This window comes from Barbatula barbatula (genome assembly GCF_947034865.1).
Source record: "Barbatula barbatula genome assembly, chromosome: 25".
In the NCBI taxonomy this organism is placed as follows: domain Eukaryota; kingdom Metazoa; phylum Chordata; class Actinopteri; order Cypriniformes; family Nemacheilidae; genus Barbatula; species Barbatula barbatula.
This window is the reverse complement of record NC_136788.1, coordinates 11314097-11332433: the sequence shown is the minus strand read 5'-3', so window position 1 is coordinate 11332433 and position 18337 is coordinate 11314097. Positions and strand designations below refer to the sequence as shown.

General features: G+C 37.9%; 1 protein-coding gene across 1 annotated transcript; it reads right to left on the bottom strand.

Annotated features, from left to right (window-relative positions):
- Window positions 1-363: 363 nt before the first annotated feature.
- Window positions 364-17578, bottom strand: LOC306890168 (solute carrier family 23 member 2). Its single transcript, XM_079449719.1, has 12 exons — window positions 17358-17578; window positions 14179-14334; window positions 12078-12235; window positions 11159-11324; window positions 8739-8920; window positions 7401-7518; window positions 6322-6478; window positions 4774-5027; window positions 4292-4456; window positions 3536-3644; window positions 1974-2069; window positions 364-1565 (listed from the first exon to the last, which is right to left on the bottom strand). The coding sequence occupies exons 1-12, from the start codon at window positions 17430-17432 to the stop codon at window positions 1366-1368; spliced, it is 1836 nt and encodes a 611-aa protein (XP_079305845.1). The 5' UTR covers window positions 17433-17578; the 3' UTR covers window positions 364-1365.
- Between the last annotated feature and the right edge of the window lie 759 nt (window positions 17579-18337).

Here is an 18337-nt window from a genome sequence, read left to right as displayed (position 1 = left end):
CATAACTTGAAAATGAACCTTTATGCTGTTTTAGACCACCATAGGAGGTATCCATAGTTGTATTATTTAGTGTTTTGGCCATTCTTACCATGCTTAACATTGATTTTTGTTGAAAAAAGATTAGAAAGAAGGTTAAATGTGATTTGCTGATATCTAATATCACACGTTCAACCTGATTCGAAGACGTGAAAGCATTTTATTATTTATATATAATTTATGAATATAATACAATTTATTTATAAATAATTTACAGATGTTTAGAATAATAATGTGGTCATTTTGATAAATATTTTGACTATGATACTATTGATTTTAATCATCATAGTTCCCAATGTTAAAAAAACACTTAAAATAAAATATTTTCAAAATAAATAGATTTATTGATTAATGTATATCTAAGATTACAGATGTGAACATTATCTGCGTCCTCAACTTAAAAAACAAATTGATTCATTTATTCATAGACACTTAGTTCTGTCTTTGATCTAAAAGTTGAAAGGAAATTAAACAAAAACAGTGCTGAATATAGCATCACATTTGCATGTGAGGATCCATGATTATGACCTTCTCTTATTTAATGGTTTACATTTTTTATTTATATCTTTTGGGGGAGGGGACAGACAGGAGTATGAGGGTAAGAGATGGGGTGTGGAATCAGGACATGACACGGGTCCCTGTGACTTTTATGCGTCCGGACCGCTAACCACTAGGCTACAACTTCAATAAAAAAAATTAAGATGAATAAAGTGAGAGTAGTATTATAATATAATACTAGATGTAGCATAGGTGATAGCAGGGTCAGGTAGGGTCTGGGGCATTGTCCCCCCCCTTAGATCTTTCTAGGGCCCCTCCAAAATTATCCAGAAAATAATGATCTGGCAATTTAATCAAAATGATGCATGCAAACAAAATTACAATACTGTAAAACACAGAATATTGGCATTTCAGAAATATATATTAAACACATACTATTTGCATTACATAAAAAAACCAATTAGGGGTACTCTGTTCAATTCGTATCAAAGAAACTCAAGTATTCATGTAAAAATACGTTAATATTGCAACAAAGTCAAAAAGAATTATGAAATCATTTATTTTTCTCCTCCAAATGCAGTTTTTTACCACAGTTGACTCAGGACAGATGTTCCAAACTGCTGTCCAACCTTCAGAAACTGGTGCCCTTTTTTATTGGAGATCACTCAATACCCGACCATTCACTCATTATGGCAGTTTACGCCAGTCAATGATTTCTCAACCAGATTCCCAGAACCCTAAATCATGAACAGGTAATCTCTTCATGCATCATTTCAGAATGGTGCTCATCTGGAATGCCTGTCTGGAATGTGCTTTTCTAAACTTGCAGTCTCAATGTACAGGACTACAGGTGCGCACCTGCTCCTGTGACTTGAGGGGTGGCAGAAACGGAAAGTACTGGAACAGTTTGAACCTTTGAAGGTAGTTTGTGCAGAAAGGCAGATTGTAACAGGAAAGATCAGCGGAGTGCGTTTGTGATCCTTCGTGAACCGCTTTCCTCCAACTCTTGATTCCTCTTTCTTCGTCTGTTCCTGTCAAGCACATTGGAAGAAAAAGCAATATATTATTTTGATTCATATTTGTAGTATAATTTTATTTCACATTTTTTGCTTTTGCCAAACTTTTATTTCTGTAATAGAACTATAATGCTTGTTTTGGTTTTATTTTTTTGAGAGTTCTCTTTCTAATCTGTCATAGACAACAGCTGCAAACTGGTTTCTAGAAAAATCTGCTTATGTGTTCCAAGGAAGAAAAACAGCATATGGGTTTTGGTATGACATTTAAGTTATTTAGTATTAATGCTAATAAATTATACATGCTGCGATACATCATCCTAGCACAAAATTGCTTGGTTTTACACAATTTCGTTGAAAGAAGCCTTGACTCATTAGTGGCCATGCAGATGAACATGCCTGAAAGTCAGATGTTTTATGGTTTACCTGGTATTGTGTTATCCAAAACAAACCCAAAGAATCCACCAATGAACATGTGGGTGGTGAAGAGGATCATAATAAGTTGATCCAGCTCTTTTATGCCTGCAAAAACAAAACCATTTCATAAAAAACCATTCAGAACCAGTTAAACAGTGATAGATGTTCCACATAGTTCCATACTTCATGTCAAATCTTAAATAAAAAATACAATTATGTCTCAATAAACTGGATGTTCTAGTTCATGGCAAATCTGACCAGCCCAACAAACCTGTTGGTCAGAAGTTCAATGCGTCAGCTTAGATCACTAGTCCTGGAAGATTGTCAATAAACTGCTTAAACTGCTTAACTGCTTAAAAGAACCTCTGATAAAGCACTCTGTTAGACTTTATTGACAGCGAAGCCCCCTTGTTTTAAGCAGGGTTAACTGAATGCCTAGGTCAAAGCTTAATGTAAAGTTCACTGAAAGGGTGCCTCGGCCAGGTAGCTGAAGGGGTCTGCCGGGTTTGTTGTAGAAAAGGTGCGACCCGTAGTGAAGTGAGGAGATTACAGCCGAGTCAAATGGAGACTTACAAAAGAGGATTCCCAGATAAGCAGCCCTAACCTCAGAAGTCCAGACAATGCTTCTCACCGCTACGGATAAGCACGGGATATGCACTGTATGACCTCCCACATAGCTGTGTTTATGACTCTATAATAATGCCTGCAAGAGCATGCAAGAGCAACATTATCGTGTGAAACGCAAAAAATTGAAACGGGTTTAACCTTGTTTTTTATTATAAAGTGTCGAAGGCCTTTTTTAGCTAATCCATCAGTCATGATGGCCAGCATGGAGGACTAGGACTGTATATCTCATGTAAATGTCATTCAATTTTCATGTAATAAGATATAATAACTATTTTACACTTACATTTATGCATTTGGCAGACGCTTTTATCCAAAGCAACTTACATTGCATTATGCTATACATTTCTTTCTAAGTAGTGCGATCCCTAGGATCGAACCCATGACCTTGGCGTCGCTAGCGCCCTTATTTTAAAACATAACAATAGATAATTTCAGTCAAAAATAAGGTAATTTGTAACGCGTCTTTACCTTAAAGAACTTAAATGCTTAAATACGTGTGTCATCACACACGTAAAATTTATTATGTAGAACCTGTTATTATAGTATTATAACACTGTAATTACATATACCTGAATGTGGATAATTGAAACTGGTCGACTGCAATGTTTTCTTTCATCTTGACTGCAGGCCCACAAAGAAGAAGTGTGCACATAACTCATCGAAAAGTTTCTCAAACCCGTTAAAGCTTCTCAGGTCACATGCCCATTGTGTGCTTTTTAAATATTGTGTAATCTGATAATGCTGTAAGCAGTTCAGCAGTAAGAGCGTCATAGTTTCAGCTCAATTTAACATTTAAAACTGCATTCCATACAATTCCGTATGGGCCGGCTGATCTCCTAAATGCATGCTCATGCAACTAATCGAATACCTCTCCACACGCACATTGTTAAACGACACATATACTGCTGCTATTGTATCTGTTTTGATGTGCTGGGACATTTCACCTGTGTTGATCATGGCCGAGTTCGAATGAAACCATGTCGGAAGCACAAGGCCACTGAAGGTTGAGAAGCCAAGGATAAGGAGATTCCTGGAGGAGTTTAAGTCCACATACTGCAACATGATACGTGTAAAACAAATAAAGAAAATAAACAAAAAGCAATTTTTTTCAATATGTGTTCTACCGGTGAAAAGTTTTGGGACACTTGAGCGAAATGTTTCTCATTATTTTAAACTTTTGATCCAAAGTGCTTGAATGTCTGAAATTAGTTTAGCAGACAAAAAAATTATTTTGCAAACATCCATGACAAAACAAATAAAAAAAAGGTTTTTGAAATACATCGGTTTGACTGAATAATGAAGAAAGCCAATAAGAGTTTAGACTAGATGGGAACTCCTAAAAACATTTCTGCAAAGCTTTAGTAACGCCAAGGTCATGGGTTCGCTCCAAGGGATTGCACATACTTAAAAAAAATGTATAGTAAAATGCCATGTAAGTAGCTTTGGATAAAAGCGTCTGCCAAATGCATAAATGTAAATTTTTGTCAAAATGTGACTACACTAAAGATGATAAAACATAACACGTTTAAAAAAGATTTGTAACAACACAATTCCCTTTGTTTTATTTCATAATTTTGATGGGTTTATTATTATTCTAAAATGTAAAAATAATATAAAACATTCAGTTAGTGTCCCAAATATTTTGACCGGTAGTGTACACACGCAGTATATATACAGTACATAAAGCATTATCTATTAACCTGCAGGTTTGAGATTCCCACTGCAGCTACCATGCCAAACATGACAAGGAACATTCCACCAATGACCGGGTCTGGAATGGTTATAAAGATGGCGCTGAATTTTCCAAAGAGTCCCAGAAAGATCATAAGAAGTCCAGCTGTCTGGAGTACCAATCTGCTACCAACCTAAAACACAAGAGAGTTCAAGCATACTTAATCAAACCGTAAAACATCAGTCATCTGATCTACTGCCTCGCATCACAAACCAAAACAAACCAAAACACATTCATCAATATTCAAGGAATGGAAACAGATTGGATAGCTGTTTTCATTCACAGAATCGCAGCTTTATAATTAGAAAATGGGAATCAGAGAATGATAAAGAACTGCAATTTATTACACAAACAGATTAAATATAAGGAATGAGCAACTACGCTGCAATGCCATATAAAATATGCTCCTGCTTATCCCCACTACAGTGATGATGCTTAAGGCATAACTACCCTTGTAATTCCCAGAGCGGCAATATTTTGACTGTAGGAGGTGGTGCCATTGCCGCTGCCCCACAGGGCAGCCAACATGCAGCCGATGCCTTCGACTGCAATTCCACGGTTGATAGCGTGAGTGGGTGGCGGAGGAGCACCGGAGAGACGGGCGCAAGCATAATAGTCTCCAATAGACTCCATCGTGGAGGCCAGGACCCCAGCCGTCATGCCCAGTACAGACGACAGACTCACTGTAGGTAAACCCCATTGACCTGAAAGAGATGAAGAATATGTTCCTTGGAAGATTCATGGGCTTACTTAGAAAATACATGCACGTGAGCAAACCAAAATGTTGTTATCATCATAAGGAAATAAAGTTGACTTCGTTTTTGATAAAAGGCACTGTTTATTTTGACACCCATACAAAACATGGCCAGATTTCCATTGTTACCACATAAATACTTGAAGTACCAGAATTTTTCAGCAGGAAAATTCAATCGAGAGCCATGTTTAAGCAGTACTGGTGCAAATCCGAGCGCTTCCGTGGGAGGGAATACAGAGAAAAATATTGCTTGTCTCTTCAAGTTCATATTCCTTTATTCTCGTTCATTAGCCCTGGAGCACAGATATGTCTCTGGGGGTTTATGTGGGTCAAGCCAAATGACAAATTGTTCTCAGCAACATTCAGACCAAAACTGTATAAGCCGGTAATTTGAAGATTAGACTGCGATTAGAAGCCCCGGGCAGTTTGATTTATCTCAAATACAAATGGGACGTTGTGAAAACTTTAAAGCTCTTCTTAGAACTAGTATTTGCTCATTCCGCTGGGTGTTGAAAGCATGACTTAATACAATAAAGTCATTGAAAGCGTCTATATGTGACGGACGTAAGCTTTGCGTGTGTCATAGAAGTTAATACACCTTTGTCATCCATAATTAATCCATGCAATATAAACTTGCGTTGCCGGTGAGTGACAGCTCTTAAATCATCTTTATGAGGGTTCAATCGTAAGGTATCAACAATGCCCTCAGACAACATGTATCTCTCGTCTCTTTATTCACAAAGAGAAACATATCCCTCGCGGTAGCACGTCCTTCTTTACACCTTTTAAAAACAGCTGGCACACAGCGCTTGGGAGATCTATGTCAAAATAGCAGTCGTTTATGTTTATTAGGTAAGAAAATACACCTTCATGTGACATGTATTATTCATATATGTCATTAGACGGACAGTTGACAAAATGGCTTCCAGGGAAAGCATATGTCTTGCTTTGTAACCAAGTATACTAACTTTGCACAAAACGGCCAAACTCTTGTCTATGAACTTTGCACATTCTGAAGCAGGATTATCAATGACTAAATATATGAGCAATGAGACTGTTTCAGTTTTTAATGATGAAGTTTCATATTTTAAGATTTGAAATAATGTGTCATCAAAAGGAAAGTTTTAATAAAAATCAACCAATGGTATATTAAAGTCAGTTGGAGTTGAAAAAATGAAATGAAGGATCCTGCGGTATCATTAAAAATCCCATATTTGCAGTATGGTCGGTTGAATGCTGCCTACCTGGATATGGCACATAAAACCAGGCGGCACTTGTAACTGCATCAAGGTTTATATCTGTCCTGGCCATGTAGCCGTACTCTTGTGGCGATGAAGGCAGGGCATTAAAATATGTGAGCAGGAAGCAAATCAGCCAGGCTCCACACATCCCAAACAAAGCCTGTTAAAGGGGCAATATAAATGGTTATTAACATTTGCCATGTGTTTGCAAGCTACTTATTCTTTTCTCCTTTCTCAATTTCAGTTGTTAATTCTTAAAAGATCAAAATGTCAAAAAATTTAGTTGTTTATGTGAACAATGCGAGTAATTTCTTTGTTGTCAATAGCATATGTAAAGTAAGAAGGGGGAAGCCCTGGGGTATTTCGAGACATTTTGCCAACACTACAGCCCTAAACTATTATTTCCCAATTGCCTTAATCTTCAGTTTAACCTGTTTTACCACATTTTGGACAGGATTACTACAGACCGGGCGGTGGTTTAGAAACGGTTTCTGCATTTGGTGACAGATTAAATCTCAAGTTTTATCCGTAACTCGCTTTGAAGAGTTTACAGACTGTGGGAATTTCCTTCAGTTTTAAGACATCCCTTAAAAAGTATATACATCTTTTGTACGTGAGTACAGTTACAGTCAGGGGTATAAAAAGTACTCAATAAAACTACACCTAGTATACATACAGTAGTAACAAATTTCTTCATTTAAAAGATTTAATATTTAGACAAAAATATACTTCAGTGAAGTTAAAAGACAAGATGCTTCCATTCAATCTTTTATAAATGAAGTGGATAAACTGAATCAAAGTATTTTATATTCTTTGAAGATTGTTTCAGCAATTAGCAAACTGCGACACGTGCCAAACGTTAGCAATTTCGTAAAATATGTGAATATATATAATAAATGTGATGAACTTTTTTCTTGGACACCTCTGTGAAGCATGCATTCAAACTGGCTCATAAGAATGTCATCTTGAAGAAAATCATAGGTTTGCAAATGTGAATTAAGTAAACCAAATGTCTACATCATTTTAAGGGCCATTGTATCCAAACGTATTTTGTGCAGATAATAATACAGAAATATACTCACAGAAAAGAGTTTGAAAAGCGGGTACTGAAACACTTTCCACTTCTTGTCCTTGTAAGCAATGAGAGGAACATCAACTTTACTCAAATACTGAGAGAAGAGAAAAATGAGGCCAACGGTTCTGTAGAAAGAAGACCGAAAAACGATCATTGCAGAATAACCAAAGTGTCTGCATCATTCAAAACCCCTCTTTAAAATTCTCCATACGGGTATGAAACGGATACAATACTATAAGTAATGACAACATTTTCTTCTTGAGTGAAATGTTGCTTTAAACAATACCCTTTTAAACTAATCTTTAAAAAATCCAAAGCTCCAAAAAGCACTTGACCAAGCATGACTTTACAACAAGGGTTTACCTACAACAATATAACATAGTGCATGTCTGAGATTAAGACTAACAAGGCTCAGATTAAGGGCTAGATTAGAATAAGGAAGACGATCTTAATCAAGTATTGGTTTTACTTTTAAATCATTATAATTAAAGGTCCAATGTGTCATTCTTAGGAGGATCTATATTATTATAATATAAACGTAATTATGTCTTCAGAGCTGTATAAAGACCTTACATAAATAAGAGTTATGTTTTTATAACCTTAGAATGAGCTACGTACACCGCGTTTTCCCTTACATGGAATTTGCCACGTTGTTTCTACAGTAGCCCCGAAACGAAAAAGCTGCTCTACAGAACGTTTACAGTTTTGTAAATACATTATCTCCTTCTGCAAAGAAGCAAAAACGCGATTACATCTTAGTTCTGTGTCAGCTGCTGTAAGTCATTGGTTGCAATTTACAACCTCACCTTTAGATGCCGCTAAATGTCATACACTGGATCTTTATCATATGGTTTAATTAAATGTTCAACAATAATGAACTTAAAATAAAGAAAATATCACCATAAACAAATACAACGTCTAAAGCCTACTGACAGGTTTTACGGTGGAATAAGAGATTTGTGTGCTAATAAGTCACATATTCAGCAAAACCTCTTTCTTTACTCAGAAACACTGAAACAGGGCAGGTCTTAGGCGCAAGACCAAACTGATGTCAAAATGAATGTATTCTCAGAGGAACGCTAAAGGATGAGTAACAAACTGTTATTTCAGCAAAGGATTGTAGGGTTGATCCTCACAGAAAAACAGCGAACCGTGAAGGACGTTTTTTTTAAAGGGCTCATAAAGAGACAGTGCATGTCTTGTACAAGTTCCTTCTCTTTGTGCGAGGGATTTGTAAAACAAACTTTGTGTCATGTATTGTGTCTCGTTAAAATGTTATTTGCTTTAAATAGTTTTGAGATTATTGTATGTCTTCTCTGTTACCCATAATTCCACAGTAACTCACAGAGCTGCAATTCCCCAGTGGGTTCCTGACTTTTGCCCAGCCTGGATGAAAAGTGACAGTCCAATGAGGTTGATGGTGGGAGCAATGGCCAGGGGCCCGATGAACCTGAGAACAAGTCCCACGAGACCCGACAGGCCCAGAACAAGCTGAAGCGTTGAGGCCACAAGAATGGCCCCCTGGATCTAAAAAAGAGGAACAATCAGTTGTGAGGAAATGCATGAGAAGTTATGGCAAAATTGGAATAAAACAAGGAACATTATAAAGTGAATTCACTAAATGGTTGTATAAAGTGTAAAAGTGGTGTTTCAAATTCATAACTTTAAATCTCATGAGTTCTAATGAGAGAGATACGCAATGACACAAAACACACGAGTGAGATGAGATATGAAACTATCAACGTACCCAGTACCCATTCATTTGCATTGTATATGGACACAAAACTAATGCAAGTGAATGCGTATCGCTGTGGTCCGGTTACCAACTTTCTTCAAAATATCTTTGTTTGTGTTCTGCAGAAAAAATATATTTCTACAAGTTTAAAATACCAAGAGGCTGAGTAAATGATGAAAGAATTTTCTTTTTTGGGTGAACCATTCCTTTAAAGTCCCTGTGAACCAGAAGTTGCGATCGTTTTTACTTCCGTATTTTGTCGCATTTCAGAGTGAAATGGAATTTCTAATGCGATAAAATAGTGGGCGTGGCTTTCGTCTTATCCTGCGATTTCATTGGCCATTTGATTGCAACAGCAGTTGTATTTTGAAATGGACGGATGCTCTGCCCAAGCCACATACCTCATTTAAGATGGATAGTCATTTCAGATTTTAACTAAAGATCAGGAGGGCACACAAACTTTACAAAGAGAATGACCCACATTGACAAACTATTTACAAGAAACGCTTCAATATTTCATGAAAAAATAGGAATTGTCATTTTTTATTTCACCGGAACTTTAAGGTTCATTCACACGTAAGAACATTAAGGATTAACACAGAAACAAGTAACTTCAGGTTATTATTTTAGAAAAGGAAATAAAACTTATTAACATGTACCTGCAGGGATATTTGCATGTGCTGTGTGCTTTGTATTATTTATTGATTCGCTAAAGGACCTATGCAAATAAAGTAACAGTATAAAAATGCAGAATGCAACTTATGGTGTCGTTCTGGGTACTACTGTAGGTACTGTCAAGCGATTAAATACAACACTTTTTTCTATCATCTGATGAATTACGACGTGAGTTTAAACTGTTGTACAGATCTACAGTAAATCTTTAAGAGGGAAAATTATTGCTCTAATAAAACGAAACATTTACATTTTCACTCAGTGCTCATAATTTTAAACAAACCGACGACTTAGAATTTAATGTGGCCTCATTAGAATTAGGAGACAGAGCTGTAGCTAGGAATTCTGGAACAACAATTTTGCCCGAGACCTTTACCTCAACGATGGGATTTTTTTGTGCACATTTTTTGTGCTTCAGAATTGTTCAACCTGCAGTCCTGTTAGCAGATTTTTGTATTTTCGTGACAAATTCTCTAAGCCTACATGTTGAAACACACAATATTCTTCCTGACATCCAGTTGAGAACTATACGGCATTCTGCATAGTTTGCTATATTCTGTACAGTTATTGAACACTACATTTGAAAAACTAAAAAAAAATGAAATTCTGTCACCATTTACTCACCCTCTTGTTATGACTTTCTTTCTTCCACAGAACGCGAAAGAAGATATTTTGAAGAACGTTGGTAACTGAAAAGCACTGGACCCCATTCACTTCTATTGTAAGACTACAAACCAATGCAAATGAATGGGCTTCAGTTAACATTTTTTCAAAATATTGTCTTTATATTTAAACGGTGAACTATCACTTTAAAAGGCATCATGTGTGTATTATATTTATTTAACACAGCTAGCCCAACTTGACATTTTGATTCTTGAAAGCACTGTGACACACCTACACACAAATCAGTAAATGTCTTAAACACACATTAATGTAACACCATAATGTCATTAATGATACATTGTAACATATTTCACTGAGCTTTGAAGATAATGAAATTCAGCCACACAACGAGCCTAACAGACTTCATCCACATCTGGATTTCATTTATTCATCACAGTCGTCGGCTGCACCCTCGCAACAGTTGTAATCTTCAGAGGATTCGCACACATCTTTCTGTCCATAACAGCATTCCACTCCAAACCTGTACATTTTCTGTACAAATACTTATGAATGCAAATCAGCTCCAAAAAAGTGAGTCCTCAATGAGTCACATTCATAACATATCTTTCCGACACATGACTCACCTCTCACAACAGCCTTGCCGAGCGTGTTCAAACTCCGTCTTTAGACAAACATTGCTTGTTTTGGCAGTACATTTGATCAGGTCGACCGTTGAATGACATTTGCAACTGTACCTCACGGATGCGGGTTTTCCACACCTCGTCGCTGTCTGCGAGGACAGAGACGGTGGCGTTGTGGTGGGGTGCGGCACTCGCATCCGGGCATCTCCACTTGGGCAGCGAGAGGATGGCCAGGGTCGGAGTGATGAAAGTGAACGTTCCCCCTTGCAGAATTGGCAATCTGAATAGGCAGAAGGGATGTTTGGCTTTTTCCTAGCTTTTATTATATATTACACTGACTAAATCATAAAAATCGTTGCCAGTTGGGATTTCAAAACACTGTAATTATCATCTTATTGCATTTTGAACATCATAAAACTATCGAAGGCCTTAAGTAAACATCTATTAAAATGTCCGTCTTACAGACTGGTTTCTGTTGGTCAACTGGTGTCTTACCACGGCCATGCTGAGCTGAGCTGTGAAACTGTTCTCTTATGACTTTTCTTTTGAATTTTAGGCCAAGAAATTGTTTCTGGTTAAAGTTTGCTCGAAATGAAAATTCTGTCACTCATCCTAAAGTTGTTCCAAACCTGGAAAGATGTCTTTGTTTTGTGGAACACAAAAGAAAGATATTTGGAAGAATGTTAGCAACTAAGATTTCTGAAAACTTGAAAAGCCTAGTGTTCAAGCATAACAAAATGTCACCAATAAACGTTTCCTTTTAGTGTTCCTAGTAAAACACAACAGCCTACGGGTTTGGAACACCAGACGGGTGAGTTTTATTTTTGGGTGAACTATCTCTTTAAGACACCTGGTAAGAAAATTAGCACACCAGCTGGGGACCAGTGACCAAATCATGATACAAGAGCTATGTGGGTCCATTTCCTTCAAACTAATTTCACTTTAGCTTTTCATCCATCTTCATAACAACAACACACTTTGAGACATAAGGGAACCTTCTGAGGAACGTATTAAGGAACATTTGTGTAATTACCTGGTCCCAAGGGTGGTCTGAAGAATGGTGCAAACACCCGAGACGAAGAAGATGGTGGATATGAGCTGACTTTTGGCAGCATTGTTTTCCTTGATGCACAATGGCTCAGCTAGGATGAGAGGAATGGCCAAGATGCCTCCAAATGCCAGGATGTAATGCTGTGTGAGGCAAGACATAGGATTGAAGAGCTAAAACAGATGACACCGAATATAAGTTCATTCCAAACACCCTCTGGTTATTAGGGCGAGACGTTACAGAAGACAGATGATCGCAAAAAATGTAGCAAATCTTGAATGTGGCCTGACTGAGCCGGCGAGATGTGCAAGAAATGGAAGACAGATGTTGGCCTATCTGTGTTAAATTGATAGCCCCTTTTTTCAACAGGACGCTTCATAAATTTGTCGGGCTAGAAAATGAAAATTTGCCGGTATGACAGAAGATTCAGATGCCGATATAGAGGCAGCGCACCGGAGAAAATGAATGCGGCAAAAGATGGGGCATATATTTGTAGCTTCGCGCACTTTTGAGAAGTGCAAATTACGTTGTATTCACAAAAATTTTCGGTAGTTTAAGATTTTTTTGGTGTTTGGAATGGAAATGTGAATTATATCAAATTACTCAAAGTGGTTTTGTATACATACAACGGAAGTCAATTGGGGTCAATGTTGTTCGGTTAACAACCTTCTTCAAAATATCTTCTTTTGTGTTCTGCAGAAGAAATAAAGTCGTAGAGGTATGAAAAGATATGAGGATAAGTAAATGATGAAATCATTTATATTTTTGGCTGAACAATCCTTTTAAACTTTTTTTATTGGTTTCGATGTTTTTCAAATTATTTGCCTCATTGGATTATTTTGATGTTTTGATTTGTTTAAAGCCCTACTTATGTTTCTGCTTTATTCATCTTGACGCACACATTGACAGCACATGCTTTTGTTTTGCAAAGACATTTGAAAAGTCAGAAAACGTTAATCATTTCGAAAAGATTGATTATATTCATGTATCATATATGTCCATTTTGTGCATCGTCTCCTCTGTTTTTCCTAGTTGAATAATCTGTTTAGGTTGTCCTGACCCTTTTGGAATGGTTAAGCAGAACAATTTATCAAAAGCGCACACATCTTTATGCGGTTATGTTGTTCATCAGAATTAATGACAAGCCGACCCATCGGCAGGCTCCGGTTATTTTTCATCCAGCCACACACAATGAAGACCGTTTTTTGGACACTCTGTTGAATTGTACTTCATAACCCTAAAGGGACAGGCATTAGTGTAAAAACACTGTTTATGAAAGCTGAAAAGAGGCTCACAGGGAGTCGACGTGTGTTGACATTGAAATACCATTTTTCCTCCCCTCCATGTTGCTGGAGATAAAAGCGAGAGTATTGGAGGAGTAGGCCGTCTCTTTCCTCCTCTTTGCACATCTTCTTACCTCACATGCCAACGTGAGTCCCTTGCGTACCATCCTTTCTCTCCCCTCTCGGTTCCCTTTGATCTCCATTTTTCATGCGGACAAACACTTTGGCTCACGTTCTGCACACCTCCACCATCAGATGTGAATATGGAATAATGCAGAGCGGTCGCAAGCATTATGTGAATCTTTGCAGCAATCGGAAGTTGCTCATTTGCTTAAGGTATTAACACAAAAACTGAGACCAGATGTCAAGGGGTCGATGAATTTAGACTGGCTGAGTATTTCAACAATGTGCAGGTCACGCTGCCTCTGACCGCCCATAAAAAGCCATAGCGTGGTTATAAACTAAACGGATTTGCTAGGCCTCAGAAGCAAGAAAGCAACCGTAAAAGGGTTAAATCTTATTTTAGGTGATCATGCTCTGATCGTTCCTTAAACAGCAAATATGTGACTCTCCCACCTAGCTTATTACACGACGCTTTCCCTTCACCTGCTGCGAGGAGAACTCAGCCCTTAAGCTGTCAGTTCAACACTCAAAAAAGCCACTGTGTCAATAGTTCAATTCAGGAGAGATGGGTCTGCTTAAGAGATGCATAAATATCCTGTAAATCATTCCACGTGTGGTGGGGGTTAAGCTGTTTGTCTCTACCTACAGATTAGATGCATGAAAGACTGTGAATGTCTCACCTGGAAACCCAGAAGAATGCAGAGGTACCAGGGTGGGCGATCGCTGATGGAGTACATAAGATTGTTTTCCAGCTTTTGGCCAAGACCCTCTTCCAAACCGTCCGTACAGGGTCGAGCCTTGACTGGCTTTACAGGGCTGTGGCTGCTATCTGAAATCTGCAGGAAGTAGAGATTATTCATGGAGAATTCTTGCAACCAAACAGTTCCCCAGGACTGTTTGCTTTCCTACATTCTTAAAAATATCTTCTTTTGTGTTCAACAGAACAAAGAAATGTATAAAGCAATTTTTCCTACTAGTCAATGGTGGCTTAGAACTGTTTGGTTACGAGCATTCTTCCAAATATTTTTCTCAGACTTTATCGGAACAAAGAAATGTATACAGATTTGGAACAACTTTAGGGTGAGTAAATGAAGACAGAATGTTCACTTTTGTTCGAACTGTTCCTTTAATATTTCCGTTAACCACATATAGACCCAACAATATGCAAAATGAGGAACATAATACAGGCTGAATAGAAACTCCACCAAGCCTATTCCTGGATCATCATGATTCCCCTTTGAAACCTTTATTTTCTTCCTTCTTATCTCGCTCGTTGAGTAATGAGTGAATCAGCTCATAATAGACCTTTTAAACAGTGTTAACTGTGTGGGTGATCTTCTATTAAGAAGAACCAGGGCAGAGTGTCTCATGGGGGGTATATGATATACCAAACTGGTGAGTTGTTTTAATGTGTCACGGTCAAGCATATACATAAATATGAATGGTTTTAAAGAGACTGTGCCTCTTCAGAAGCTTATATGGCCTTGAGTCACACTTAACACTGCCTCGTAGACACGGGGGGATAAAGATTCATGGAGGGAAGAAGTCTGTAAGGGCATATGACATCTTCAGAACACAAAAGATATTGTAATAAATGAAGGTTACCGAACAACAACGGTCTATTGTGTTTTCATTTTTGGGTGAACTTACCCTTTAAGACACAAAAACAGACACTGAAACAAAATTCTCAGATCCAGAAGAGACTTGCACTCTTAAGTACCAAGATTATGTCATGTCCGTGTTTATGATTGTACAAATATGCTTTATCGTTCCAACCATATCACCTGTGTACCTATAGTAACGGTTTTTGGGAGGCAAATGATCCGAATTTTGGAAGTATGTTTATTATTTGGAATGCATGTTTAATGTTAATAAATCCACACATTTAAGCCCTTAATATTCAATCCCCTTCCTTTCAGACCACATATTCTATACATGATAAGAAATACATGTTTACCTGCTAAATGTGATACGTATACTGCCACCTATCGGCACAGATCGGCACTGTGGGTCTCGCAAGGCAGCATTGATGTTGTGCGGTCTTCCCAATAGGATTATCGTCTTGTCTCTCTCTCTGTGTGTGTGTGGTCTTGAAATACAATTAGTTTTTCTTCCTTACTATCCACAGAAAAGGCCGAGGGAAGAACAAAATAAAGCACTGCTTCTGTTTCTGGCATAGTCTGTTATTTTTTGCCTGCGGTCCATTGCGATTTGTTGGTGTTATTGTTAAAGCGTCCGTACACAGTGGACCGATTTAACGGTCTGGCAGTACTTCTGTTGTTGCAGGATTCTTTTGAATATGTGAAACTTGGCTTAACCAACACCAAACTTCAACATTAAACACGGGCTGTGTCAAAAATAGCCACCTATACCCTAATATGGTGCACTATTTGAGGGGACATCCATTGTTAGTGGTGTCCGAATTCACCGTGGACATTATTAAGTGAGTGCACTCATTCAATCCCACTATGCACCATAATAACGAGTGTACAACCGATGTACACTCACGGCTAGCCGCTAGCCATCTATCGTGAATGATTCCCGCGTCCTGCAGCGTTTACAGCGCACTGAGTGTCCGAATTTGACTCACTTAAAGTGGACTATGTTAGTGATGTACTAATGTAGGGAATAGTGAATGAGGCTATAGTGGGCGATTTCGGACACAGTATGCGTTTCACCTCGCGCGCCGCGGAGAGTCGCAGACCGACCAGCATAGGACATCAAAGTTCCGCGAGAGTATCGAAGTCGCGCTACTCGAGGGCCACTGCGCGTGTAGATGACAAATAGCGCTGCGCTACTGCCTCCCAGTGGAGACAGCGGTTATTTGTTTTGGTTCAGCTGACTCATGGGGTGATTCATCTGGGTAAAGCTGGTATGGACTCAAGAACAATCCCACTTGTATATAAGAAAAGGGAATATTATTGCGATATTTGTCAGAAATATATAAAACCCTTGTATGTAAATCTGCTCTCTGGGGACCGTGTACAGTTAGTTATTGCAAAATATTCCAAAACGATGCTTAGGACACAAGTAAATTATCTAAAAGAATCGCTACAATTTCTTAAAATGTAGAAAACGACCTACAAATCAATATCACGACTGTAAAAATACATTATATGATTAGTTTTTGAGCTCCGGGGAGTCCAGGAAGTCAAACTGTGTGAAAACAATGTGTTCAAGTTCATGAATGTGGGTTTAAAATGTGTGAACGTTCCATCTTTTGTCCACATTACAGCTTACAAATATTAAAACTCTATGGTGGTTAAGGAGAAAGCTGTCTGTTTATATGAAACAACAAGTATAGAGTGCCCAACTGTTCGCCCATAGGCCATATGACCTTTATAAATCAGTTTTCAGTCCGTAATGAAATTAGCCTGGTCCTTTTAAGCCTTTTTCCCCGTAAGTATCTAACTGTTACCAAACCATATCATTCTTTGTATTTTATTTGTGTTGCTATATTTTGTGGATGGATCTGTTTATGTTATATATTTTGGGTTGTTATATATGTTGACCGGTTGTTGCCAGTTGTTATCTCAGAAATGTCATAATGGTTCTGAAGTCTAAAATAACCCACCAAAGTTTGCAATTCTTTTTTTGTAACTGCCACAACAATAGTTGCATTCATTCACATAAGACCAGAACTCCAGCATGACTTCTTATTGGCCACTTTAGGTAACCGAGTTGAATAAGGTTTTGGATAGTTCCAAAAGTCTGAACAACTCAACTAACAAAACAAATCATATAAAGAGATTTTCATATAAGCATGTGATAAAAAAGAATAAACCAGCAATTGATAAAATACTGTTTTCCCTCTTAAAGGATTTAGCTCTGTTTCTTTAGGCGATTATTTGGCACTTACTTCGAACATCGAGTCTGTTGCTCCTTGATTTTTCAACACAATATCGATCTTTTGGTCCTGCTGAACGAGATGCATTGCTCACCTGTGGATCAGAGAGGTGAGGCAGACGGCCACACAACTCCACACTTCTGAGAAGTTTACGACTGAGAGTGACTGGACTTTGCAGCAGATTGGTCGTCAAGGAAACCAGAGCCCCATGTTACATCCGCCCAGAACGTAGCATTTGTGTAATCGGAGTTTGACTGAGATTTGGTGCAGGGTTTTGTAGTCATGTGCCTTCCTGAAGACTACGATAGGGCCAGAGGACCGCACGAGGGCTTCAAGTGTTTGTGTTGATTATAAGGATGTTAAACCAAGCCTGACACGGTGGACGAGGGGGTGTGCTGTGTCAGGCATACAAAAGATCTCCAAAAGTCATGGGAGCTAGAGAAAGCAGGTCATGCAAAACAATACTTTTTCACTCTTTTATTACTATAATAAAAAAAAAACTAAATCTCTATTTTAGCTTCATTATGTACAGTATATTTATTCATTAGTCTTTTTCAAAACTGTTATTTTGCTGAGTCATAATTACATGAACTGTAGTTTAAAATAATGTCAGCACAATTATATGCATCAAATGCGATTCCCTGACATGTCTGTACCGTTGTAATTGATTTGAGTGTGTAGATCCCTCGGGGCTGCTTCATCTAAAGAGTCTTGACATTTTGGCTTTGCTTTTTAGAGTATGTGAAAGGTTCAATTGATCTCCCTGTGACCCATGTTACCGCACTAAATCGACCTCATCAACTGTCCCATCCCATTGAAATACAATTAATCATTACATTCAAGAGCTCTTAAAACAGAACAAATTACAATATTTTATAGCATCACAATGTCAATATAGGTGAAAGCTGTTTAATGTTATTTGATAACTATGTCAGCTATCAATAACATTATAGACCATTAACAACGGACAAAACTGGTTGTGTGCAAAGCAA

Coding starts and splice junctions, on each gene's coding strand:
- LOC306890168 (XM_079449719.1), bottom strand. CDS start 17,432: ATGCATCTCGTTCAGCAGGACCAAAAGATCGATATTGTGTTGAAAAAT. Junction 7,519..8,738: donor CACTGGGGAATTGCAGCTCT/GTGAGTTACTGT, acceptor TTCTTTCTACAG/AACCGTTGGCCTCATTTTTC. Junction 6,479..7,400: donor CGCTTTTCAAACTCTTTTCT/GTGAGTATATTT, acceptor CCCCTTTAACAG/GCTTTGTTTGGGATGTGTGG.